Here is a 25,535-nt window from a genome sequence, read left to right as displayed (position 1 = left end):
AGGGGTCGCGATGTGTCCCGAGCCCAAACACTTCTGCCGTTTCTTACCTTGGTTTGGGTTGTGTGTTCTGCTGGCTTTTTCTGAATGATATTTTTGAGACAAAGCTTCCTCAATTTTAGTATGTATGAGCCATAACCTTGCTTACTGTTTTCTACATAGAATATTCTAGGACAGAAGGAAGTCTTTTGGGGCCAGCCATTTATACACAGCTGCCTGCCCTCTCTCCATAGCCTGGTTGTTGATAGGTGGGAAAGCCACAGTTCTGCAGCTTTTCAGGATTTCATCTGGTCAGCACATGACTCCCACATCTGCACGTTCCTTTATATCTGGGATTAGCAACTTTGCAGAAAGACAACATGAAGTTTATTTAGTTTTTGCAAAATGATATGCTAAAATTTTAGGAGAGTTTACTCGACTGAGACTTTTAGCTGAGGGGCATGGTCAGGGACACTCCAGAGAGCGTTGCTGGGACCAGAGCAGTCAGTTCGGCATGCAGCAAGTGTTTCTCATGTGCCACACACCCTTTCAGCTAATGGTAGAACAGGTTCCTCACAGCCCGCTTTTTCTATAGCCCCATGTTGTTTAGCAGGGGAACACAATCTTGCCCTTTCATTTTTGACATGTGTACTGAAATAGCTTTTCAGTCTGGTGATTTCTTTAAAATCACAAATCTGATCCCATTGTCCACTTTTAAACTCTTCTCTGGCATCCCCTGGTTCTTGAAGAGAATATTGAGCCCAGAAAATATGAGCAGCCGGGTCATACAGAAACATGTTTTTTTCTTCATTTCTTCTCCGTCTCCCCCATCGTTTTTTCCAGTTTCCTCTGCAGCTGCTTCATTCTCCCTGTGCTGTGCTTGCATTCTTCTTTATTCTCACGTGGCTCAGAGCTTTTGTAGTCTTGGTCTTTTGCTTTAGAAATTTTTACCGTGAGTTGCTTTTAAAATGGTATTCCTAAGGCATGGTTTGTTTTCACATGAGTTTTGCCCTTGCGTCATGGGTTCATGCTGGTGAGGAGTCGGGTGGAGGTGGGATGAGCTTGTGGGAGCCATGTGGGAGCCTCATGGGAGTGAGCTCTGTTCTCTGCTCTTCCTGAGCAGTGAGGAAATGGCCATTGGCTGGTAGACAGTATTTATAACTCCTGTGATTACTGCTGTTAAAATGCAGGCTCTTTTTAATTTTCTTATTAATTTTTTTTTAAAGGAGTAAACTACAAATTCTTGTGAGTCCTAATTCCTCCTTATCCACAAAACAGTCAATGTTCCCGTGGAGCGGTTTGATCTATATACACTGTGATGATGGACAGAAGGTACTTTTAAAAGTGGTTTGGTTTTTTTTTTTGAGTGACAATTCCGTTTGTAGCTTCAGTTTCATAATCCTTATTAGCACTTAATTTCAGAAATCAAATGAAAGTGTACTTGACCCTTCATATTTGTGGGTTCCACATCCAGGGATTCAACCAACCACAGATTGAAATTATTTGGGGAAAAAGTAATACAAATAAATACAGTATAACAAATGTTTGCATAGCATTTACACTGTATTAGGTATTATAAGTACCCTAGAGATGATCTAAAGTGTATGGGAGGATGTATGTAGATTATGTGCAAATACTGTGTCACTTTATATACAGGACTTGAGCATTGAGGATTTTAGCATCCTCAGGGGATCCTGGAACTAATCCCCCCCATGAATACCGAGGCATGATTATTTGTATTCTGAGGCCAACTAGTTAGAGCATTGGTATAGAATTTTTCCGTAGTGATCAGAACAATTCTCTTGGGGAATGGGTGTGGAGAGTGGAGCCTAGAAGTGATTACTGATTTTCGAAATTTGCTTTAAAAACAAAAGCAATGGGAGAGAGGAGATAGAGTCACAGATTTACCTTGAGATCTAAATAAACTTTAATTCCTAAATTTATTGATGTTTCGTTTGTTTGGCATTTCTTTTCTCTACCATGATTTAAAAATGGAATTATTTGATTTAAAATGATAGATACGTTTGTAGCTTATCCCTTTATTTGGCTCATTTCAGAAAATTGTGAAAGTTCAAATTCGAGAAGATTTAACTCAAGTGGAACTTTTAACTCGTTTGACCTCCAAACCATTTGGAATTCTTTCCCCAGTATCTGAGCCTTCAGTTAGTCATTTGGTCAAACCAATGACAAAACCGCCTTCCACAAAAGTTGAAATAAGAAACAAGAGTATTACTTTTCCTACAACAGAACCTGGTGAAACTTCAGGTATTGTATCACAAAATTATGTAATTCAAATGTCTGCTGATATATTGAGTCTAATGCTTTATTCTTAGCCATAAGTTGGTGATAAATACAAATTTCCTCCTACTTCAGGAGAAAAGTGGTCATTAGCAATCATTTCAATGATGGGCTGGATTTGGGATCTGAACAATCTTAAAATGTGAAATCTTGGCATTTACTAACCCTGTGTATTCCAGGAATCCTAGGTTTTATTTGATGGTCAGAACCTTTCCTGCGCAACTGTCACCAGATCCTTGACCAGAATTGTTAATAAGTTAGCAGATGAAGAAGACAGGACAGTGGGTGGAGCCTGGCTTCATCACTTACTCACGTGACATTGAGGCTCCAGACAGGTCCAATAGACTTGCTCAGTTTCCCCATTTGTAAAATGGCCTTTGGAGTTAACTTCTTCCACAGAGGGCTTCAAGGATAAATTTAGTAATTCCTGTATGGGCAGACCCTGACTTACGGTGGCTTGACTTACCATTTTTTGACCTGGTGATGATGTGAAAGCCATGTGCATTCAGTGAAAATCGTATTTTGATTTTTGACCTTGCCCTGGGTAGCGACACAGGGTGCTGCACCCTCTTGTGATTCTGGGCGGTGGCAGCCCTGAGCCACAGCTTCTAGTCAGCTGCAATCACAAGGGTGAACAGCTGATACTGTATTCTGCAGTGCACTGTCTTCAGTAAATGACATGAGATATTCAACTCCTTGTTATAAAATGAACTTTGTTTTAGAGGATTTGCTCAACTGTGGGCTCAGGTAAGTGTTCTCAGCACGTTTAAGGCAGGCTTGGCTTAGGGTAGTTTAGGTGGATTAAATGCATTTTCCACTTAGGATAATTTCAACTTAGGATGGGTTTACTGGGACGTGAGGAGCATTCGTGTTCAGTAATAGTGATATATGTACAGCAGTTAGCATGGTGTTTGTTGTCTGTTAGGCACTCTGTATTGCTCCCATTCCTCGAGAGTCCTGAGATCATTTATTTTTGTCCCTATCTGTCTCTCTCACTGCTGGCTCAGGCTAAATGAGCAGTGTTGTCGGGAGACCTGTTAGAGAGGATATGGGTGCATCTCTCACCTGCCCTCTAGCTTCTTGCCTCTCCATTGATTTTGTCTGTCCCCAGCCTCAGCCTCCTGCTTCCGTGGTCTCCCTCCTGGACCTTGTCGTTCAGCCCTGAAGCTCCCCGCTCTGAGCCTGGTACTTGCTGACTGTCGCCCATCTCTTCAGCTCACTCACCGAGGGCTCACAGCAGTTCTCTGGCCTCCCTGAGACCCCCTGCCCGCTGGCCTTGCCTGTTTTGTGCTCTCTCCCAGCCCGCCCATGCCCCTCTCCTCTTGTCAATTCTGGACTCCTGAGTCTGTCCTTATAGTTGCTGTTTCACAGGCTTCCATGACTGCCGGGTGCTCCTCTCCCTCTCTGCTCCTGCCTGGCAAGATCCCAACCCTGGCTTGTCCCAGGAGCCTAGCTCCTCCTGCCTCCACCCTTGCAGTGAAACCACACTGGAGGGAGCTGCTCCACCCTGGTGGGGGTTCCTGGTGCCCCTCCACATGAGGCTTTGCTGCCTCTGCTCCTCGGTGTGTGTCCTGCAGCTCCCGCCACCCCCCCCCCCCCCACAGCTGGGGGCCCTTCTTTCCTCTGGGAGCTCCTGCCACCTCCCCTGCTCCTGCTGTCACTCTTCCTAACTCTTGACTTTGCCTCACACGTGAAAAATAGGCAGGCCCTGAGACTCAGTGAAAGGCTTCTGTTTCCATCACAGATGAACCCTCTGCCTGGAACCGGGCCTGTCCATTCTCGCCTCTTGGGGGGGGCTTCCTGTGGTCCCCTCTCTCTCCAGAGCCATCAGCTTCTCCCTCCTTGTTGATTCGTCTCCACCAGCACCCAGTACACTCCACCATCACGGGGTTAAGAAGCATCTTCCTCGGCCCTCCCGCCCTTTCCTTGTGGCTACCCCTGTCTCAGCAGCCCCCTGCCCTCACTTCCTTAGGCCATGGCTGCCATCACCTCATGCCCGGAACCCCATCCTGTGGAGGTCACTTAAGAGCTCCGTGTGCCAAATCCAGGGTCCGTTTTGTGTCTTGGTTGACTTGACCTCCCAGCATTGTCGACTGCTCTTCCACTTTGGAGGACTTCTCCGTGCAGCTGCTGTGCGCCAGGGCTCAAGATTTCCTGCCTCACCTGCTCTTGCTTGGATCCCTTGCTGACTCCTCTCCCTGGTTTCTGAAGACTGGCAGGGTCCCGGCCCAGCCTGCCTGTGCCTTTCCTTCTCTCTGTGTTCTCCTGCACGATGATGGCCTGTGGCCTGTGACTCTCATGACTTCCCGTGTGCTCGGGCCCAGGCATCACACCCCAGCGCCTGCTTGGCTTCCACATGTGGGCGTCTCACGGGCACATCAGATGTGATATGCCCAAGAGAGGCCCTATGCCTCCTCGAGGCTCAACCTCATGTCAGTAAGTAGCACCACTGTCTGTTCATTGGTTATTATTTCTGATTTATTTTCTTCCTCCCTCCTCCCACTCAGTCCATCAGCAAGTCCTTTGAAGCCTGTCTTCAAAGTAGAGGCCACACATGCGCACGTCTTTTTCTCCCTTTTGCCACTGTCCAAGCTGGAGGCAGTCACCCTGTGCATCATCTCATAGCCAAACTGCTGCAGCCATGACTTACCTGGGCTTCCTCGTCCCCTTCAATGCCTTGCAGTCTCTTTTCTACAGAGCAGTCTGTAACGCTTTAAAAATGTAAATCATCTTATTGCTCCTCTGCATAAGCCCTTCGGTATCTTTGCATTATACTTGTAATAAAACCTAAAAGAGAATATCTGACATACCTGATTTTTTAAGAAAATACTGTGGTTCTTGTTGAACTCCTTTAGGGATCTAATGATTGGGGTTTTTTAACCCCAGTATGAGGTAGTAAGGCCTGTCACAGTCATCTGCTTGTTCTCCAGTCTCTCCGAGTTTGAGTTATGATACATGTGTTCCTTTTAGAGAGCTGTCTGGAACTCGAGAATCATGGCACCACAGACGTAAAATGGCATCTGTCATCTTTAGCGCCACCTTATGTCAAGGTCAGTCATGACTGCCTCAGATATAATCGTTTTAATGTTTAAACTTTATCCAGGATGTTCTAAAAACTGACTATGAGCATAGGTTGATATTGCTGGTTATTTGCTTGTTTGTTTTTTGAGACAAAAGTCTTGCTGTGTCGCCCGGGCTGGAGTGCAGTGGTATGAACACTGCTCACTGCAGCCTCAACCTCCCAGGCTCAAGCAATCCCCTGCCTCAGCCTCCCATGTGGCTGGGACCACAGGTGTGCACCACCATGTCCAGCTAACTTTTTGTTTTTTTGTAGAGATGAAGTCTCACCACACTGCCCAGGCTGGTCTCGATCTCCTGACCTCAAGCAATCTTCCCACCTCAGCCTCCCAAAGTGCTGGGATTACAGGTGTGAGCTGCTGCACCTGGCCTTGCTGGTTATTTGTTCCACCAATTCATTTAATTGGTTTTCTCTTTAGATGAGGATGATATATGCCTAGTCTTTTTCACAAGGTGGTTTTGAGAGTCAAATTAGAGAATATGTGTGGAAATACATGTTTGCTCCATTTAATGCTGTCTCCTAGCCCTGATTTTATCTGAAATAACTTTATTTTGAGAAATATGTAAAAATTGTATTTCTAAGCATTGTATGTGCGCATGCATGGCTTTCCCCCTCGTGTTCTGAGTGCTGTCGTATGTTCCCAGCCAGCGGTGCGGGAAGCGGAGCTGAGCGCTCTTTGCCAGTGAGTCTAGCCTACTATCTATGGCAGTAGTCTCCACCAGGGTACCGCCTGAATTCAGTGGGTGTGTCATTGGTGGTGTTTAGAACACTGTGGTCTCTCTGCCATGTATTTTGTGTGATAGTAACAGTTTTGAGCCATAATACTACCAAAATGTGTACAAAAAAGAGTTTCTGGACCTACTGTGAAAAAATTAAAAACTACTTGGGAGGCTGAGGTGGGAGGATCGCTTGAGCCCAGGAGGTCGAGGCTGCAGTGAGCTATGATTACGCCACTGCACACCAGCCTAGGCAACAGAGCCAGACCCTGTCTTAAAAAAATAAATAGATAAAAATTAGAAACTGGTATTGCATAAGTTATTAAAATGCACGTTCAACAGGGTCTTCAGAGTCTTTGAGGAAAAGATAGTTGTTAGGCATTATGAGCCTCACTATAAAGATCACTATAGCCAGGGAAGTGATAAAAGTCGCCTTGTGTGACCTCTCCTTTGGTGATGTGAGTCAGCATGATGGCCTTCTGCAGAGCTCAGTCAGGTAGCACTCCCATTTTGGGAATACGTTGTGTTCTTCTTGTCCACTGCTAAGTGTGTTGGTGTGTTCTCAGTAGCCGTAGAGGTAATAGTGTCTCTGTGGGATTGATCCATTGGCTTTATGGTTTTTAATTTGTTTAAATGATTGCTTTGCAGGGAGTTGATGAAAGTGGAGATGTTTTTAGAGCTACCTATGCAGCATTCAGATGTTCTCCTATTTCTGGTCTACTGGAAAGCCATGGGATCCAAAAAGTAGGTTTTGATATTTTTTTCCGTAGGCAGTTAGTAAGAACATCATGTAAATTGTCCAGGAGTGCCTCAGTTGATTCCACCCATTTAGCTTGTTTCACCTGGAGCAGTGCTACTCACAGAGCCAGTCTGCACACAAGAGAAGAGTCTGCCTCACTTACAATGCACTGTAGCAGATAGTCTTCGCGTGAAAAAGTGGTCAGCTAAACAAAACGGCACACTTAGCAATAAAGACTACAGACTGCCAGTGCTTACAGTCATACTGCACTGATGGAGACGAGAGTTTTGTCTATCAGCCGTAGCCAGAAAAACTTGCCATTACTCAAAAACAGCTCGGTATTTGTGGCATAGTCAACAGTATATCTTCATGGGTGACAGATCCCTCCAGCTACTGTGACCCTCTTAAATGTTAATTCATTTCTATACCTGACATATTCCCTTAAAATGTTTCCTGATAACACTAATCACCCACTTGGCCTCAGCAATATACTTTTTCATTCTAATTGCCGAAACTTACTGGCTCATTTATTAGACATTCAGACTTAAAGTAAGTTATAGAATGTAGCTGTGAACTCAGAACTGACCGTAAAAGAATCTTGAAAACAGCTGTAGCAGTTGTTGCAAACTGTGCACTTTACTGGGTCTGTGTAACAGGCTTTCAGAGAGTTTCTCACTTCTTTTGGAAAGACACACAGTTCTACAAGTGTAGTTTAGTTCATTCCCCAAACCACAACAGAAGCAAAGCAGAAGAACAGGAGATAAGCACATTGCTCAAATAAAGTTCAGCGTATGAGGCGGTATTGCAAAAAGAAGCCCAACAAGAAAGACATCCCGTGTCAATCGATCAGAAGACTTAGCCTTGCTAAGACAGCAGTACTCCCTAAATTGATCTACATATTCAGCACAGTCCCAATCAAAACCCCAGCTGGGCCCAAAGCAGTCTACAGTTAACGCTGTTCCTATCAAACTACCAACGTCATTTTTCACAAAACTGGAAACAACTATGCTAAAATTCATATGAAGCCAAAAAACAGCCTGAATAACAAAAGCAATCCTAAGCAAAAAGAACAAATCTGGAGGCATCGTGCTACCTGACTTAAAACTATACTATAAGGCTACAGTAACCATAACAGCATGGTAGCAAAACAAAAACAGACATATAAACCAATGGAACAGAATAGAGAACCCAGAAATAAAGCCACACACCTACAGCCATCTGATCTTCGACGAAGTCAACAAAAATAAGCAATGAGGAAAGGATTCCTTATTCAATAAATAGTGCTGGAATAGCTGGCTAACCATATGGAGAGGAATGAAACTGGACCCCTGCCTTTCACCATGTACAAAAATTAACTCAAGGTGGATTAAATATTTGAACATAAGACCTCAAACTATAAGAATCCTAGAGGGAAACTTAGGAAACACCATTTTGGACATTATTCTTGGGAAAGAATTTATGACTAATTTCTCCAAAGCAATTGTAATAAAAAAAGACAAAAATTGACAAATGGGACCTAATTAAACTAAAGAGCTTCTGCACAGCAAAAGAAACTATCAACAGAGTAAACAGACAACCTACAGAAGAGGAGAAAACATTCACAAACTATTCATCTGACCAAAGTCTAATACCCAGGATCTGTAAGGAACTTAAAACAATTGAACAAGCCCAAAATAAATCACCCCATTAAAAATGAGCAAAAGACATGAACAGACACTTCTCAGAAGAAGACATACAAGCAGCCAACAAACATGAAAAAATGCTCCACATCACTAATCATCAAGAAATGCAAATCAAAACCACAATGAGATACCATCTCACAGCAGTCAGAATGGCTATTATTAAAAAGTCAGCAGCCTGGGCAACATGGCGAAACTCTGTCTCTACAAAAAATACAGAAATTAGCTGGGCATGGTGACAAAAAATACAGAAATTAGCTGGGCATGGTGGCACGCACCTGTAGTCCTACCTACTTGGGAGGCTGAGGTGGAAGGATCGCTTGAACCCAGGAGGCAGAGGTTGTAGTGAGCTGAGATTGTGCCACTGCACTCCAGCCTGTATGACAGGGTGAGACCCTGTCTCCAAAAAAATAAATGAAACAAAAAGTCAAAAAACAATAGATGATAGCAAGGCTGCAGAGAAAAGGGAATGCTTATACACTTAGTGTGAATGTAAATTAGTTCAGCCACCCTGGAGACCAATTTGGAGATTTCTCAAAGAACTCAGAGCTACTATTCAACCCAGCAGTCCCACTACTGGATATATACCCAAAAGACAGCAGATTGTTCTACTAAAAAGATACATGCACTTGCACATTCATCACAGCACTATTCACAGTATCAGAGACATGGATCAATCCACCATTGATCACCGGTGGATTGGATAAAGAAATGGTGGATTGGTACATGTATATCATGGAATACTGTGCAGCCGTATAATCAAATCATGACCTTTGTAGCAACATGGATACAGCTGAAGGCGATTATCCTAAATGAATGAACACAGGAATAGAAAACCAAGTACCACATTTTCTCACTTATAAGTTGGAGCTAAATATTGGGTACTCATGGATATAAAGATGACAGCAGTAGAAACTGGGGACTACTGGAAGTGGGAAAAGGGCTGAAAAATTAACTATTGGGTACTATGCTCAGTACCTGGGTGATGGAATCATTCATACTTCAAACCTGAGCTTCGTGCAGTATACCCAGGTAACAAACCTGCACATGTACCCCGGAATCTAAAATAAAAGTTGAAAAAGGAAAAAGGAACAACAATAAGCCCATTTTCCATAGTGGTAAAGATACAGGTGTCATGCATCTATTTTAAAAAGAAAAAAATGGAAATTAATGAGCTAAGCAGTCATTTGAAGAATGGTGAAAATAACAATAAATCCAAAGAAAGAAGAAAAAAAATGTTCTAAAGCAAAACGTAGTAAAATTAAAAACAAAGAAATGAGAGAAGATTAACGTCTCCCAAGCTGCTTTTTTGGAAAAAATAATAATAATAGACAAACCTTTGGCAAAATTGACCAAGGCAGGAAAGAGACAATTTTACAAGAAAAGCATTTGTCAAGTGAGAATCTAGCAGAATGAGATTAGTCAAAAATTCAAAAAAACTTTAAAAGAATTAAAGGTAAATGTGTTGCAAAAAGAATGACTTAAATATCAAAGACTTCTAAAATGCCTCTTTCATGAACCCCTCAAATATGTTTTCCAAAATGGTCTTTATGGGTTGTCCTGAGAATTTGTACACCTTATACCATTGTATAACTTTGTCCCCTGCCCTGCAAAAAAATTGCACCAAAATCTAAGCCCACTTTATTCTTTGTTTATTCTAAGATTTAGTGCACAGTTGTAATTAAAATCTAAGTTTAAATAAAACAGAAAAACTAATTTAGAAATAAATCCAGCTGGGTTTTGTTTTAAAATTGAAAGGCTGATTCTGAAATTTATATAGATATACAAGAGACCTAGAATAATCAAATGATCTTGAAATAGAACAAAATTGGAGGATTTACACTCTCTGCTTTCAAAACCTACTACAAAGCCACATTACACAAAACAGTGTGGTATTGATAGTTCCACAGAACTATGGAATAGGATGAGAGTCCCAAAATAAACCCTAATATTTATAGTCAATTTTTTTTTTTTTTTTTTAAATAAGGGCACCAAGACAGTTCAATGGGGAAAGAATATTTTTCAACAAATAGTGCCTGGGAGAACTGGATAGCCACATGCAAAAGAATTAGGGTAGACCCTTACTGTATTAGGGTTCTCCAGAGGGACAGAACTAATAGGATATATGTATATATGAAAGGGAGGTTATTAGGGAGAATTGACTCACATGATCACAAGGCAAAGTCACACGATAGGCCGTCTGCAGGCTGGGGAAGAAAGAAGCCAGTTGCAGCTCAGTCTGAGTCTAAAAGCCTCAAAAGAGGGAAGCCAACAGTGCAGCCTTCAGTCTGGGGCCAAACTAACTATCAGAGGGCCCCTGGCCAAACACTTATGTAAATCCCAGAGTGCAAAGGCTGAAGAACTTGGAGTCTGATTTCCAAGGGCAGGAGGAACGGAAGGAAGCATCCAGCTTGGAATAAAAATGAAAGCCAAGAGACTCAGCAAGCAAGGTTATCCCACCTTCTTCCACCTGCCTCCTTCTAGCCTGCTGGCAGCTGATTGGATGTGCTCACCCACATTAGGGTGGACCTTCCTCTGCCAGTTGGCAGACTCAAATGTCAGTCTCTTCTGGCAACACCCTCATAGACACACCCAGAAACAATACTTAGCAGCCATCTATGCCTCCTTCAATCCAATTGAGTTGACACCTAATATTTGTGGGGTTTTGTTGTTGTTTTGAGATGGAGTGTCGCTCTGTTGCCCAGGCTGGAGTGCAGTGGTTCAATCTCGGCTCACTGCAACCTCTGCCTCCTGGGTTCAAGTGATTCTCCTGCGTCAGCCTCCCGAGTAGCTGGAACTACAGGCGCCCACCACCACGCCTGGCTAATTTTTTGTATTTTTAGTAGAGACGGGTTTTCACCATGTTAGCCAGGATGGTCTTGATCTCCTGACCTTGTGATCCGCCTGCCTTGGCCTCCCAAAGTGCTAGGATTGCAGGCGTGAGCCACTGTGCCCGGCCTGAGTTGACACATAATATTAACCATCACACTTACCTAGTACCATATACAGAGATTCACTGAAAATCGACCATAGACCATAAACATTAGACCTAAAGCTATAAAACCTCTAAAAGACAACATAGGAATAAATCTTCATGACCTTAGGTTAAGCATTGGTTTCTTAGATTTGACACCAGTAAAGCACAAGCCCCAAAAGAGAAAATAGGTGAATTATCAAAATCAAAAAGATCTGTGCTTCAAACAACACCATCAAGACAATGAAAGACGCAGAATAGGGACAAAAATTTGCAAATGATATATTTGACAAAGGACTTGTATCCAGAATACGTAAAGAACTCTTACAACCCAGTAAAAAGAAATGGCCCAATTTTTTGAATGAGCAGAGGATTTGAATAGACATTTTCCCAAAGAAAACATACAAGTGGTCAATAAACATGTGAGAAGATGCTTAGAATTCCTAGTCATTAGCAAAATGCAATCAAAACGAGAAATGAAGTATCACTTAACACCCACTAAGATGGCTGTGAGTTTTAAAAAAACAGAAAATAACAAGTGTTGGTGAGGATGTGGGGAAATTGGAACCCTCATGCGTTGCTGGAGGGAATGTGAAATGGTACAGCTGCTATGGAAAATAACTTGGCAGTTTCTCAATAAGCCAAACATAAAATTACTGCATGACCCAGCAGTTCCACTTCTGGATATACACTAGAAAAGTTGAAGCAGATTTTCAAACAAAAACTTGTTCACAAGTGTTCACAGCAGTGTTATTCACAGTAGACAAAAAAGTGGGAATCACCCAAATGTCTGATGGGTCGATAAAATCTGGTATATCTGTAAAATGAAATATTATTTGGCAGTGAAAAGGAATGGAGTTACTGGTACATGCTATATCCAGATGGATGAACCTTGAAAACATTATGCTAAGTGAAAGAAGCCAGTCAGAGAAGCCTACAGGTGTGTGATTCTATCTGTGTGAAGTGTCTAGGATAGGCAGATCTATAGAGAGAAAGTAGAGCCTGCTTGCCAGGGGATTAGCTGAGATACTGAATGTTAAAGTTCCCAGTATGTGCCTAGGGTGTAACATGCAGTAATACTAGTTTTCCCCTCCTCTGTTCTGTTGTGTTTTTGGTATTTGAAGGGGTATAGTTAGGATTTTATAGTCCCGTAGTCCCCAGTGGTGGTTTTTACCCATTCCTTTGTTTTTCACCCTTTCCTTCCTTCATCTTCTTACAGTCCAAGCCCCTGGTGGTGTAATTCTCTAGTCAGATGCTCTCCTCTCCCTGACCAGTCCTGCTTTTGCCTCCAGGCTCTCAAAAGCCTTGAGCTCAGGCTGGCTGGGTTATTATGTTTAAGGTTCTGCGTGGGCAGAAATTAGGCCACTTATGTGTTTTAATGTTTAAGTCCAGACTCAGGAATACTGATTCATTGTTAACCTGATTCATTGTTAAGTGATCAGTATTATCAACACTAAATTATTTGATAAAGCTAAGGCTCTTAATATTGGTAATTGTTATAAAATGCTGTTTTTAAACATTACAGTTTTCTCATGATTGAGCTTTTTACAGGTTGTACACATGCAGGGTGTGTTTATCACTGAGCTATGTGCCCAGGGTCACTGGCTGTGACTGACATTTGGAAGCTAATCATAATGCAAGCTGCCACTGTGGAGCGTCTGGCGCTTGTCTTGTTCTGCCTCCTGTAGCCGCCGCCCCCCTCACTGTTGTCAGTCCTCTACAGCTCCTGGCCGCTGTGAGGCCTTTGTCCTGGTACTGCTTGGCCAGCAGAGGGTTCCATAAGCACGCAAGGGAAGACAATTGCGGGTCTGTGGTTGGACCTTCCTCGTGTAGGTGTTGTGCTTGACAGCTTTAGTGCTTTCTGATAACATTTCCCCCCACAGTAAAGCATTTATTGTACATTTTAAGAAATATGTTATATAAATCCTTAAGCAAAAATGTGTTTTGGATCTGGTATAGTAACCCGCTAGAAATGAAATTGTCCAAATTCTTTCAATTAGTGGGAAAACTAGCCAGTGCAAAAGTATTTGTTCCTTTAATTTTTTTCATACCGAATCTTTAAACTGGTGATCTAGCTACCACTGTGTTTAATGATCAGTGTCTAAATTTCTCTTCTGTATGTATTTTGTAGGTCTCCATCACATTTTTGCCCAGAGGTAGGGGGGATTATGCCCAGTTTTGGGATGTTGAATGTCACCCTCTTAAGGAGCCTCACATGAAACACACGTTGAGATTCCAACTCTCTGGACAAGTGAGTAGTACACTGAATTTAAGTAAATTATTGTCTGTATTTTAAAAACAGAAAGGGAAATTAACAAGAAAAATTGGCCTGAAAATGCAGAATATAGCCCTATAATCTTAATTTTCTTGTTTGTCTTTATTAATTGGCATGTTTGAGGACTGGATTTGGCTGTATTATTCATAAAGCCCATGAAACCCATGTTTGACTTAGTTATATAAGAAACTCTGTGTGTGTGTGCATCATGTACGCACGTGGGCACACGAGAGAGAGGCAGTACAGAGTACAGAGCTTGCAATTTAGGGGATTTAAAAATCTTAAATTGCCTTTTAAAATTTTTCAAAGGAAATGATAGAATTCAAATAAGTAAATGTCCGTATATTTTCTTAGTTTTTATTTCTTCTCTCTTACCCTGTGATTTTTCTGTACAGAGCATCGAAGCAGAAAATGAGCCTGAAAACGCATGCCTTTCCACGGATTCCCTCATTAAAATAGATCATTTAGTGAAGCCCCGAAGACAAGCTGCGTCAGAGGCCTCTGCTCACATACCTGAGTATGTTGTTTTTGTCATTCTTATGAGTTTTTTCCCAGTACTTTATTGACGAATAGAGTCAGTAAAATGCTCGATGACTTTACCTGAGTTCACATGTGTTACCAGCACTCCAACCAAGATACAGAATATTCCTCTCGCCCAGAAAGTTCTTACGTGTCCCTTTGCAGTCAAGAATTGTCCTGTTCTGATTTCTGTCATCATAGATTCATTTTGCTTGAACTTCATATATATACATATGTATGTATATGTTCTTTGTGTCTGGCTTCTTTTTCTAAACATACTATTTTTAAAAATCCATTCATGTTGTTGAATGTACCTATAGTTCATTCCTTTTTATTGTTTAGTATTCCATTAAATGAACGTATCACAATTTATTCATTTTCCTGTTGACTTTTGGATGTCTTATAATTTGGAATGATTATTAATTAAGGTGCTATGAATATTACTGTATGTGCATTTCTAAAGATGACATACATTTTCATTACTTTTGAGTAAAAATACCTAATTTTACCCCAAATTGCTGGGTCACATGATAACCATGTGTTGAACTTTAAAATAAACTGCCAAATAGTTTTCCTTAAATAGTTGTACCATTTTATGTTCCCATAAGCAGCATATGAAAGTAGATTCTTAAAAAGCTTTAAAATGTAAAACTTATACCAGCTGCATATATAGCTTTAATGAGAATATTATTTAGTATTCTACCTTATGAAAATATTTCTTATAATCCTTAATTAACTAGTAATTAGGTCTAATTAAGTTCTTGAGGAGGATGCCTGGAAAGACAATATATGTTAAATATCTGCTGAATTTAATATAAATTTAGTCATTTATTTTTTAATGGGAGCCAATAATGCATTTGGAAGAAATTAGATCCCTTTAATGAATGCATGTTCTTGGCACACTCCCTCTGGGCTGTTATCCCTTGCTTCTCTCTTGCTCTCTGAGCCCCGCGCCTCCACGGCTCCCTTCTGGAGACACAGCCTCGCCAACCCAGAGTCCACATGGGCTGCAGGGAAACAAACGAGAAACTGGGAGAAGTGACAGAGGCAGCTTGGTCTGTGAAACCTGGGAAGGACTGCCCTGAAAGGGGACATTTAAGTTGAGGAGGATGAGTGGAAACGGGCTAGGTGAGGAGGGTGGGAGAAGTTCCCAGGAGAAGTTCAGTGTGAGAGGGGAGTGGTGGGGGGCAAAGCCAGAGCTGGGCCTAGGAGGTGGTTGCTCTTCTGGAGAGCTGGGAAGCCAGGGAGTGACATGATCAGGTATGCGTGTGTAGGACAATCCCCTGGCTGTGGTATGACTGATAAGAAGGAGGTGAGGAGGGGCTATTTTAAAGGAGTCCAGGAGTAAAATAGTGTCAAGGAATAGGAAGAGAACGGGCAGACTGGAGACAGGAGGGCCTCTGCGATGGACTGGGTAAAGGGGGATGGCTGTGAGAGGGTTGGCTCCCAGATACCTTAATTCAGCAAACGCAAGTGGAGGATCAGGTTTGAGGACAAAAATCACAAGTTCATTTTTGTATTTGTGGAGACTGAAGGTGTTTGAGCTATCCTGAGGGACCATTGTGTAGTGACTGAATAGATAGGACTGCTGGGGGGTGCCGAGCTAGGTGTGAGGGGAAGGTCAGATGTGCAGAGAGTTGGGGGTGGAGGGGAGCCTGCAGAGACCCGGGAGTGGCCGGAGAAAGGGGAGGCAGCTGTGCAGGGTTTGGGAAGCCCAGGCAAGAGCCAGTGCCACCACCAGCAAACATTGCCTGGAGGCCACACCTGCATCAGGCACTTGGAGCAGCCTGTGTCCCTGTGATAGTGAAGTACTGTTGGTACCGCAGCGTGACGGGGCGAAGCGAAATGAACTGAGGTTAAAGGGCCACCTTCATACAAACTGGGCTTCTGGCAGGTAGAGACCCAGGCTGTGAGGAGAGAGAGGCCTATCCAGCACCCTTTATGAGAGGATTCCTGCTGTCATCCTCTTCACATAAATTAGATAAGTTGTCATTACAAAACTTATATTTGAAATAAATCGCCAGGAAAAACACAAATTAATGCAATACTACATAATTTTAATGTATAAAAACAGTTTAAGTTACTGTGGATTTCAGATTCTTAACTTTTACACCTATTCCCAAAGCAGGCAGCTTGATGTGACTGCTCGTGGAGTTTATGCCCCAGAGGATGTGTACAGGTTCCTGCCGACTAGTGTGGGGGAATCACGGACACTTAAAGTCAATCTGCGAAATAATTCTTTTATTACACACTCAGTAAGTTGGAAATATTACTATGGGTTTTGGAAAAATACATGCATTCAACTCTGATAACAAACATTTTCCTGATGATTCTATAGACTATATTTAAGTTGTAATAATGAGGTAATTTTTTTTTTTTGGAGATGGAGTCTCACTGTCGCCCAGGCTGAAGTGCAGTGGTGCGATCTCGGCTCACTGCAAGCTCCACCTCCCGGGTTCATGCCATTCTCCTGTCTCAGCCTCCTGAGTAGCTGGGACTACAGGCACCCGCCACCACTCCTGGCTGATTTTTTGTATTTTTAGTAGAGACGGGGTTTCACCGTGTTAGCCAGGATAGTCTTGATTTCCTGACCTCGTAATCTGCCCGCCTCGGCGTCCCAAAGTGCTGGGATTACAGGCGTGTGCCACCACGCCCGGCCATAATGAGGTAATTTTTAAAAATGCAATGTAAGGCCAGGTGCAGTGACTCACACCTGTAATTCAGGAGTTTGGGAGGCCAAGGCAGGAGGATTGTTTGAGCCCAGGAGTTTGAGACCAACCTGGGCAATATAGTGAGACTCCATCTCTACCAAAAAAAAAAAAAAATTAATCGGGCATGGTGGCACATACCTGTAGTTCCAGCTACTTGTGGGGGCTGAGCTGAGAGGATTGCTTTAGCCTGGGAGGTTGAGGCTGCAGTGAGCCATGATTGTGCCACTGCACTTCAGCCAGGGTGACAGAGCAAGACCCTGCCCCCATCCCCCCAAAAATTCCTTAATATTGTATTTGAACATAAACTCACTGGAATTTTATAACCCTTTACTTGAAAATCAAAAATTTGTTTTATATTTTAATTTTTAACTTTTTCTTTTTCTTCTGTACTATTATACACACACATTTCTGGACAACTTTTACTTTAGTTAAAACTAGATTAAGTTCATGTTAAAATTTTCTTAAATATGTTTTCATTACATTAGCATTTATTGTCCTACCTAATTTTGTGGCAATACCTAAATTTACAAAATGTATCTGTAATAAATAAATGCTTGGTATGCTTATATATGCTAAAAGATCTGATTTTCATAACTTTATCAAGTGTTTTCTATTAAATTCCAGCTGAAGTTTTTGAGTCCCAGAGAGCCATTCTATGTCAAACATTCCAAGTACTCTTTGAGGTAAGTTTATCGCAGATCACAGTGTTCTCATCAGCGATGCAGGACTTTTGTCTCTTGGGAGTTGGGGCTTGTGAGGTCTCCTCTGCTGCAGGTCCTCCGTATTCCTCACCAGCACCAAACAGCATTAGGCAGAGTCTTCGCAAGTAGAAGCAGAGAAAAGGAGCCTGCAGGGGGACAGCTCCTGACCGTCCGTGGTGCACTCAGCAGTACCGCAGTGCACAGCATTTGGGCTGGTGTGCCTCCTCCCACCCAGGATTTGCAGCCACATAAATCTCAGAGCTGTAATTATCTTAAGATTGACTTTTAGAGTAGTTCCTCTTTCAGATGTTATTTTCACTGGTATGCTGAGAGTCAAGGACTTAGATTTTCATTAATTGGGACAAAAACCTTTCCGGGTTAATTGGGAAAACTTTTATTGTGGTGTTTTCCAATTGCCATTCTTTAGACACTCCTTACTGTTCTTAATCAGGGCCTCATTTTCTTGTCATCCTTGCTAATTTTCTTTTCTATATGATGCACATTTAGGTTGAACTCTCAAACTGGGTTGTCACTGTTATTTAGAACTTAATAGTAGGGTTCTGTTGGGCTTAATGCTGAAGAATAATTTTAATTTCATCTTTGAATCTTTAAGTCATTTAATTATTGTAAAGTCTCTCATTTTAGCATTAGGAGACTATTCTAGAAACATGTTCTATTCTATGAAAATTTGACCACTCTGCAAACATTGTAGGCCTGCCATTTATGCATTTACTAAGACCAGCGGTGCTGTACAATTGAAGCTCACTCACAGCCCTGGATACTGGAAAGATGGCTTGATTGAGGACTGTTCCTTTTACCTTACTCTTTCTTTTTATTCGTTTATCTCTCACACCACCTCTTCCTTCTCCTATGGACTATAAAATATTTTAATATGCTTGAGGGCTAAACCCTTCCTTTCCCTCCGAGGAGACTGACCTAAAGGCACACACTATAGATTTTAGTTCTGAAAATTCAACAATGAATACATCTAAAAATTATCATAAACTTGATAAACTCTTTGGCCTCAATTTCCTTATTTGTAAAATGGAGATGCCAGTGCTAGCTACTGACAGCATAGAATTGTGAGGAATGTAAGAGACGTGGTAATAATGCCCAGACATAGCAAGCATCAGGTGTTAACATCATCATCATCATCATTGAATCTCCCCTGTAGGTGACCTTGGCTGGCAGGATGCATCAACACTCACTCTACAGATTTTGATAGAACCTCATTTTATCATCAGTGTGTCTTCATTTAATCCCTATGACAATTACATAGAAGAGAAAGGCCCAAGTTTAAAAATCAGCCAAATCCAAGTTTTCCAACTTCTGTTCTCCAAGTTCTCCTCTCATAGTAGTCTGTGGATCTCTCCAGTTATTGTAGGCTGCCCCAATTGATTTGAGACTAGTGATGCTCTAATGTGCGTAATAATAGGTTGGAACTACTAAAATACATGGTAGCACAACTGCAGAGGCAATTAGTTTATTCAGAAAAAGATCATTTAAATTTCTAATTGTTGTAACTATTTTTAGTAACTGAGTACAAATAGATACTGAATAAATTATCCTGAACACTGTTATTATCTAAACTCAAATTTTATCATAACTGCATTATTCATTCTGCTTCCTCAGATTGGTTCACATCCCACATCTTCACCAGCTTTTTGCAGGGTATATTTTTAAACATGCAGTGGATCAATGGAATACTTCTGTATAAACTGGCATACATCTGTCACAAATTGGAGGGACTTTAGATTTTTATTTCAAGGAGCTCTTCTTACCGTAAAAAATATTTTTTTAGGCCGGGTGTGGTGGCTCACACCTGTAATCCCAGCACTTTGGGAGGCTGAGGTGGGTGGATCATGTGAGGTCAGGAGTTTGGACAAGCCTGGCCAACATTATGAAACCGCATCTCCACTAAAACTACAAAAATTAGCCACGCATGGTGGCGGGCACCTGTAATCCCAGCTGCTTGGGAGGCTGAGGCAGGAGAATCCCTTGAACCTGGGAGGCAGTTGTAGTGAGCTGAGATCACGCCACTGTACTCCAGCCTGGGCAACAAGAGTGAAACTCTGTCTCAAAAATAAATAAATAAATAAATAAAATACTTTTAAAAGCTTCTAAACAAAATTTCATTTAAAAAAATTATCTTGAAGAGTCTAGTACCAACTTTAAAAAAACAATATTTATATATACCTCATCCTCATCTGTAGTTTTGATAAAGCATCATTATTTAAAATAAACGTGTTAAATTATAGCTTTATGTCACTGTTCTCCATTTTATGGCTAGGTATGAGGCAGTCAAAACTTTCCTGCAGTTAAACAGTCATTTTCCAACTTTCATTATTGAATACGTTGTCATTTCAAATTCTTTTTTGATGTTATATTCTTTGCTTAATTTGCCTTCACAGATTTTTTTTAAAGAATTGCATTTCTGCCAAAATTTGTGGGCCAATTCAGATTTGACTCTTTCCAGAGAAAGAACCTAAACCTATTTCATCACAATAGTGCTACAGATGGCAGAGTCTATTTCTGATATGGAGTGTAGGGACAAGACTAACCGAGTGGAAATCAGATAAGGGGATTTTTGAAAGATGCCTAAAACATTTTTAATGAGAAACTCAAATTTTATAAATGAGATGACATTTTGCTTAGCTTCAACTTGTTTTCTATAAACCACTTTTGAGATATGAAATGTGTTCCTTGCTGGTCATGTAAAAGTAGACATTTTTGTGGATGTTAACTTGTAGACTTGCCGTTCCAGTGCTTGAAATTAAGAGTCATAAATTACAGCCCTGCTTTCCTGTGCAGCCTGTGTCACATTAATGGCATCTGAAGGAACTTAGAAACGTGAGAAAATATTTTTAAATTAAGCAAAATTTGGACAGTTCAATTAAGTTAGCATTTAAAGTAGTATTGCAAGGTGCATAGTTTGTACTCTGAACATATTTAAATCTTTTAAAACTTTAATGCTTTGAAGATAAATTTGAATGAAATAATTTTGTACTCTATTAGTGGCAGACACTTAAGTTATTCTGATTATGGTGAGTTTCCAGAAAGTCTTCATCGATATTAACTATCACTATAGGACTACAGGGTAAATGCATAATAGTACCGATTTCAGCTTTAATAGCAGCAGTTCATTGTAAATTTGGTAAAGTATGAGTAAGAAAATCATGTGTATAAAGCACTAATTCTGTGATCTGTTTAACTAAATGAACTAAACTCTGGGTTATAGGAAACTTTATTTTACGCAAAGAAAGGTGGAAACACTGGCTCCTTTGTAACAGAGAATGACCTGTGTTGTCCTTGGAGAAGCAGCAGGACAGTAGAGGCAGATGCCACAGGAACCCCAGTGACAGCTCTTACCACAGAACTGAAGTCATGGGCACTTAACGGCATTGTGTGCTGTTGTATTTGTCCCAAACACGAGACACTGTGACTTTAGACAAAGGCTCACAAAACATAATTGCCAGATGAAAGCAACAGTTAGCTTGCCTTGGCAGTGGAACAAAATCTGTGTTCTTAAAGCCCTGAGAAGCAATTCCCAGCCTTTAGTTAATCACATTTTTCATTTGTTAGATCACTGTCTGCTCTGTGACACCATTAACTACACATTTCCAAAGTAATAATAGGATGGTAGTCATCTGTAGGGTACAGGAGATGATTACTTACAAATATGCACTTTTTCCAAGGCCACCGCAAGGCCTGGTGGGGCTGCTCTCTGAAAGCTCCAGCACTAGCACAGGAAAGTGGCTGTTCCTTATAGGCTGTAAGCTGATTCTAGCTTAAGGAGGCTGAAGAGTTCCCCCAAGAAGGTACAGGGGTTTTGCCCAGTGCAGAGGTGGGTGAACACGAATGTATGATAGATAAGTAAGGTAATAGGGAAAAGGAAACCTTACTAACAGGTTTTCTTGTAAAGGTTCTTTTTTGAGGGTTCTGAGGGATCATCTGTTTCTTATATCTTTTTTAAAAGAATTTATGTTTCTACTTAGTCCCAAAAAGCATCTTTCTCTTAACCTATTGTTTTATGAACATCTAATCCCAGCTGAGGTGTTGTAGCTAATAGGTTTCACCTCAACTGTGCCCTCATGTCCTTGCACAGTGCAAGGTGCACAATCCTGGCAGACCCTGCATGTCATTTGGGAGAGAAGGACAGTTCCTAGAAAAGTGACAAGCCAAGGAATAGACTTATCATTGAGCTGCAGTGACTTCTCACCCATGTGTGGGAACAAATTTTATTAGCTTTTTCGGTTTCTTTGATAATGGTGGTACCTTGTATGTGCTAATGTACTGGCTTTTTTTCTGTGGAAACTGTTCTTATAAAAAATGTTTTGGGCCGGGCATGGTGGCCCACGCCTGTGATCCCAACATTTTGGGAGACCAAGACGGGCGGGTCATCTGAGGTCAGGAGTTCAAGATCAGCCTGGCCAACATGTGAAACTGTGTCTCTACTAAAAATGCAAAAAGTAGGCCAGGCGCAGTGGCTCATGCCTTTAATCCCAGCACTTAGGAGGCGGGCGGATCACGAGGTCAAGAGATCAAGACCATCCTGGCCAACATGGTGAAACCCTGTCTCTACTAAAAATACAAAAATTAGCTGGGCATGGTGGCGCATGTCTGTAATCCTAGCTACTCAGGAGGCTGAGGCAGAAGAATCGCTTGAACTCGGGAGGCAGAGGTTGCAGTGAGCCGAGATCGTGCCACTGCATTCCAGCCTGGCAAAAGAGCGAGACTCCATCTCAAAAAAAAAAAAAAGTAGCCGGGCCTGGTGGCATATGTCTGTAGTCCCAGCTACTCAGGAGGTTGAGGCAGGAGAATGGCTTGAACCAGGGAAACAGAGGTTGCAGTGAGCTGAGATCGTGCCACTGCACTCCAGCTTGGGCGACAGAGCGAGAATCCGTCTGAAAAAAAAAATGTTTTGAAAGAAAGGAAGGAAGTGTAGTTGCTAGAATTAGTAGGTTCCACTAAGCCCTTTCCACGTAGATGGGGCCTGCAGGGAGTTCGGGGCTGAGCGTGCACAGCCTGATGGCCTCTCTGCTCCCTAGATGCATTTCTGCTCTGCGTGCCTTTGCAATTACATCTATCATTAGCTAGAGAGAGGATCTGAACTAGACCTCCCCACTGGGTTCAGAGGACTTTCCTGCTACCTTTTCCCATGTGTGTGTGTAGAGATTAAATTAGTTCTTAATAATAGTATTACAAAGTACTTTTTAAAATATATCCATCTTGCTGGGAGTGTTCTATAGCTGTATTAAATGTTGTGGTTCTTTCTAAATTGCATTCCATTTTATTCAGTGTATCTGTAAATCTAAAGCAGATGATATATTTTTAATCACAATATACTTAAATTTTCAGTTTAATATAGAACAATTCTATATTCTGTGATGAAATTTATTAATAATGAGTTCTTCCAGAGATTTTTTGGGGGATATTTTATTATTTTTAGTAATTCATAAGTTATAAAGCCTCTTAAATAGGGAAATGGTACTATATTTATCCAAGTATTGACCACCACCATGAAAGAGAAAATTGTAGCTAATGCCATAGGCCAGGTTAGATTTTTTTTAAAAAGTACATTATCTTTGACATGGTAAAACAAGTGTAATGCATTTGGGGAAAATAACCCAGACTTTAAATAAAAACATATAGATACACATACACACCTTTGCTCTATATAGATATATTTAAGAACATACACTATCTGTGTTACCAGTTATATCCAGGAAAAGGGCTTTGAAATACTGAAGCTGTTTTCTAAACCTCGTGCCCGGCGTACTCTTGTGCACCCAAGAGTGACACTGCTGGGATTTTCAGGACAGATGCTGGAAACTGAAACGTACATCACTTCTGGTTGCCAGCCTTTAAAACACACAGCTCTGAGACGAGACTAAGGGGTGAAGTACCTTCCCTGTGAGCTCAGAACTTTCACTTAAAAACGGCTAAGCCTAGAGGTTGATGACATCACATGGGCTATGTGTAATATGTGTGTAGCCTCATTCACACTGTGAATAACTTGTTAAATTGCATATTTTGAGGTGTATTTTGAAGCCCTTAGGACATAGTTTTAGGGACAAAAACAAACCCCCTAGAATACTGTTTTTAACCATAGGGCACGCGTTACCTGCCTCTATGTACTGTAATCTGAAAGTAAAGTTTCTAGAATATTTTTGATGAAAGTTTCGGGCCGGGCGTGGTGGCTCACGCCTGTAATCCTAGCACTTTGGGAAGCCAAGGCGGGTGGATCACTTTAGGCCAGGAGTTTGAGATTAGCCTGGCCGACATGGTGAAACCCCGCCTCTACTAAAAATACAAAAATTAGCTGGGTGTGGTGATGGGCGCCTGTAATCCCAGCTACTCGGGAGGCCGAGGCGGGAGAATTGCTTGAACCTGGGAGGTGGAAGTTGCAGTGAGTCAAGATCATGCCATTGCATCCCAGCCTGGACGACAAGAGTGAAACTCTGTCTCAAAAAAAAGGATCATATGAATTTTAGAGCAAAAACTGCACAGCCCATTAATGATAGGGTTGGGACAAGTTGTTTTAATCTTTCCAGTGCAATATGCTATCTGGACTGAGTAAAACGGGCATTTAGGGTGTTCCCGAACCCTTTCTTAGGTGGATAGTTTTTGCAGGCAGAATACAAAGCTGTATGTATGATAGTTTAGACCTCTTATTTTCCTTTTTATATATTAATAGTTACTGGATAGCCAGGAATATATATATGTATGCAATACTGTTTTAATCCAATTTTAGATTTTTCTCTCCTTTGTGTTATTTTCTCATTAAATAATAGCATCCAAGAAATTATAAATACATTTAAGCTGAATGTGGCTTGACCGAGCTCTTTCCTCAACACCTGAGCCAGGCACTGTGCTGCCTGGGACAGGGTCGCGGGTGCTGTCATGACATGCCACTGTCATGTGCCTCTCTCTTTCTAGAGCCCAGCATTACATCAACATGCCCGTGCAGTTCAAACCGAAGTCCGCAGGCAAATTTGAAGCTTTGCTTGTCATTCAAACAGATGAAGGCAAGAGTATTGCTATTCGACTAATTGGTGAAGCTCTTGGAAAAAATTAACTAAAATACATTTTTGTGTAAATTACATAAGTTGTATTTTGTTAACTTTATCTTTCTACACTACAATTATGCTTTTGTATATATATTTTGTATGATGGATATCTATAATTGTAGATTTTTTTTTACAAGCTAATACTGAAGACTTGACTGAAATATGTATCTAGCCTACAGTATTGTACTTAACTTTTACAGGTGAGAAGAGTTCTGTGTTTGCATTGATTATGATATTCTGAATAAATATGGAATATATTTTAATGCGGTATATCCAGAAATTTTTCAGTGAGCTTGTCTTTTTCTACGCTGTCATACAGAAATTAGAATACCACTTTATTCTGTTAAGTATTTTCAAGCTTCTGGGTCTGTTCTGTGATTTTTATCCTCCATCACACAGTTTCCTTTCTCCTAAGAAATTCCTTCTCTGTTCCTCTGTCGTTTAGCCAGTTGCCCAGAGTAGAAAGGACAACTTACTTTTCAAGCAGCTGGTTATTTTACTGAGGGGAAGTCTTCATAGTCTGTGCAAACACAGTGAAGAGGTTCCCACGTTGTTATCTTGAGTGTTTACCTCTCCTCTGAGCTCACATACTGTATATAAAGCTAGACAGGACAACTGCTGCAGAAGCTGGTACAGATGGGGTAGGTTCCAGCGGGATACAGGGAGAGAAACAGCAGGCCCCGAGAGCAGTCTGCGGTAGGCTTGAGGTCAAGGTGGTGACACAGTTTTACCCAGGAGGAACGTAGTTATTAATTGCTCTTCTCACCATTATTAGAGAGTCTCTTTTTTTTTTTTTTT

The 25,535-nt window shown here is 41.4% G+C and overlaps 1 protein-coding gene across 11 annotated transcripts in view; it reads left to right on the top strand.

The window, feature by feature from the left end:
* CEP192 (centrosomal protein 192) overlaps window positions 1-25,017 on the top strand; it is a 130,149-nt gene extending 105,132 nt beyond the window's left edge. For 7 of the 11 annotated variants that reach the window (XM_063653346.1, XM_054460249.2, XM_054460248.2 and 4 more), the window contains 9 exons: window positions 1,203-1,308; window positions 2,034-2,241; window positions 5,245-5,324; window positions 6,718-6,813; window positions 13,593-13,712; window positions 14,132-14,253; window positions 16,381-16,510; window positions 17,591-17,649; window positions 24,607-25,017. In XM_063653346.1, coding sequence (XP_063509416.1) covers window positions 1,203-1,308; window positions 2,034-2,241; window positions 5,245-5,324; window positions 6,718-6,813; window positions 13,593-13,712; window positions 14,132-14,253; window positions 16,381-16,510; window positions 17,591-17,649; window positions 24,607-24,745 — 1,060 coding nt within the window. In that variant the 3' untranslated portion in view covers window positions 24,746-25,017. Of the gene's footprint in view, window positions 1-1,202; window positions 1,309-2,033; window positions 2,242-5,244; window positions 5,325-5,608; window positions 5,702-6,717; window positions 6,816-13,592; window positions 13,713-14,131; window positions 14,254-16,380; window positions 16,511-17,590; window positions 17,650-24,606 lie in introns of those variants that run through there. The other 4 variants (XM_063653347.1, XM_063653344.1, XM_054460251.2 and 1 more) reach the window with 2 other exon arrangements.
* Window positions 25,018-25,535: the final 518 nt, after the last annotated feature.

Source organism: Pongo pygmaeus, chromosome 17 (assembly GCF_028885625.2).
Source record: "Pongo pygmaeus isolate AG05252 chromosome 17, NHGRI_mPonPyg2-v2.0_pri, whole genome shotgun sequence".
NCBI classification, from domain to species: Eukaryota; Metazoa; Chordata; class Mammalia; order Primates; family Hominidae; genus Pongo; species Pongo pygmaeus.
Note: the sequence above shows the minus strand (reverse complement) of the source record. Positions and strands in the feature narration are given on the sequence as shown.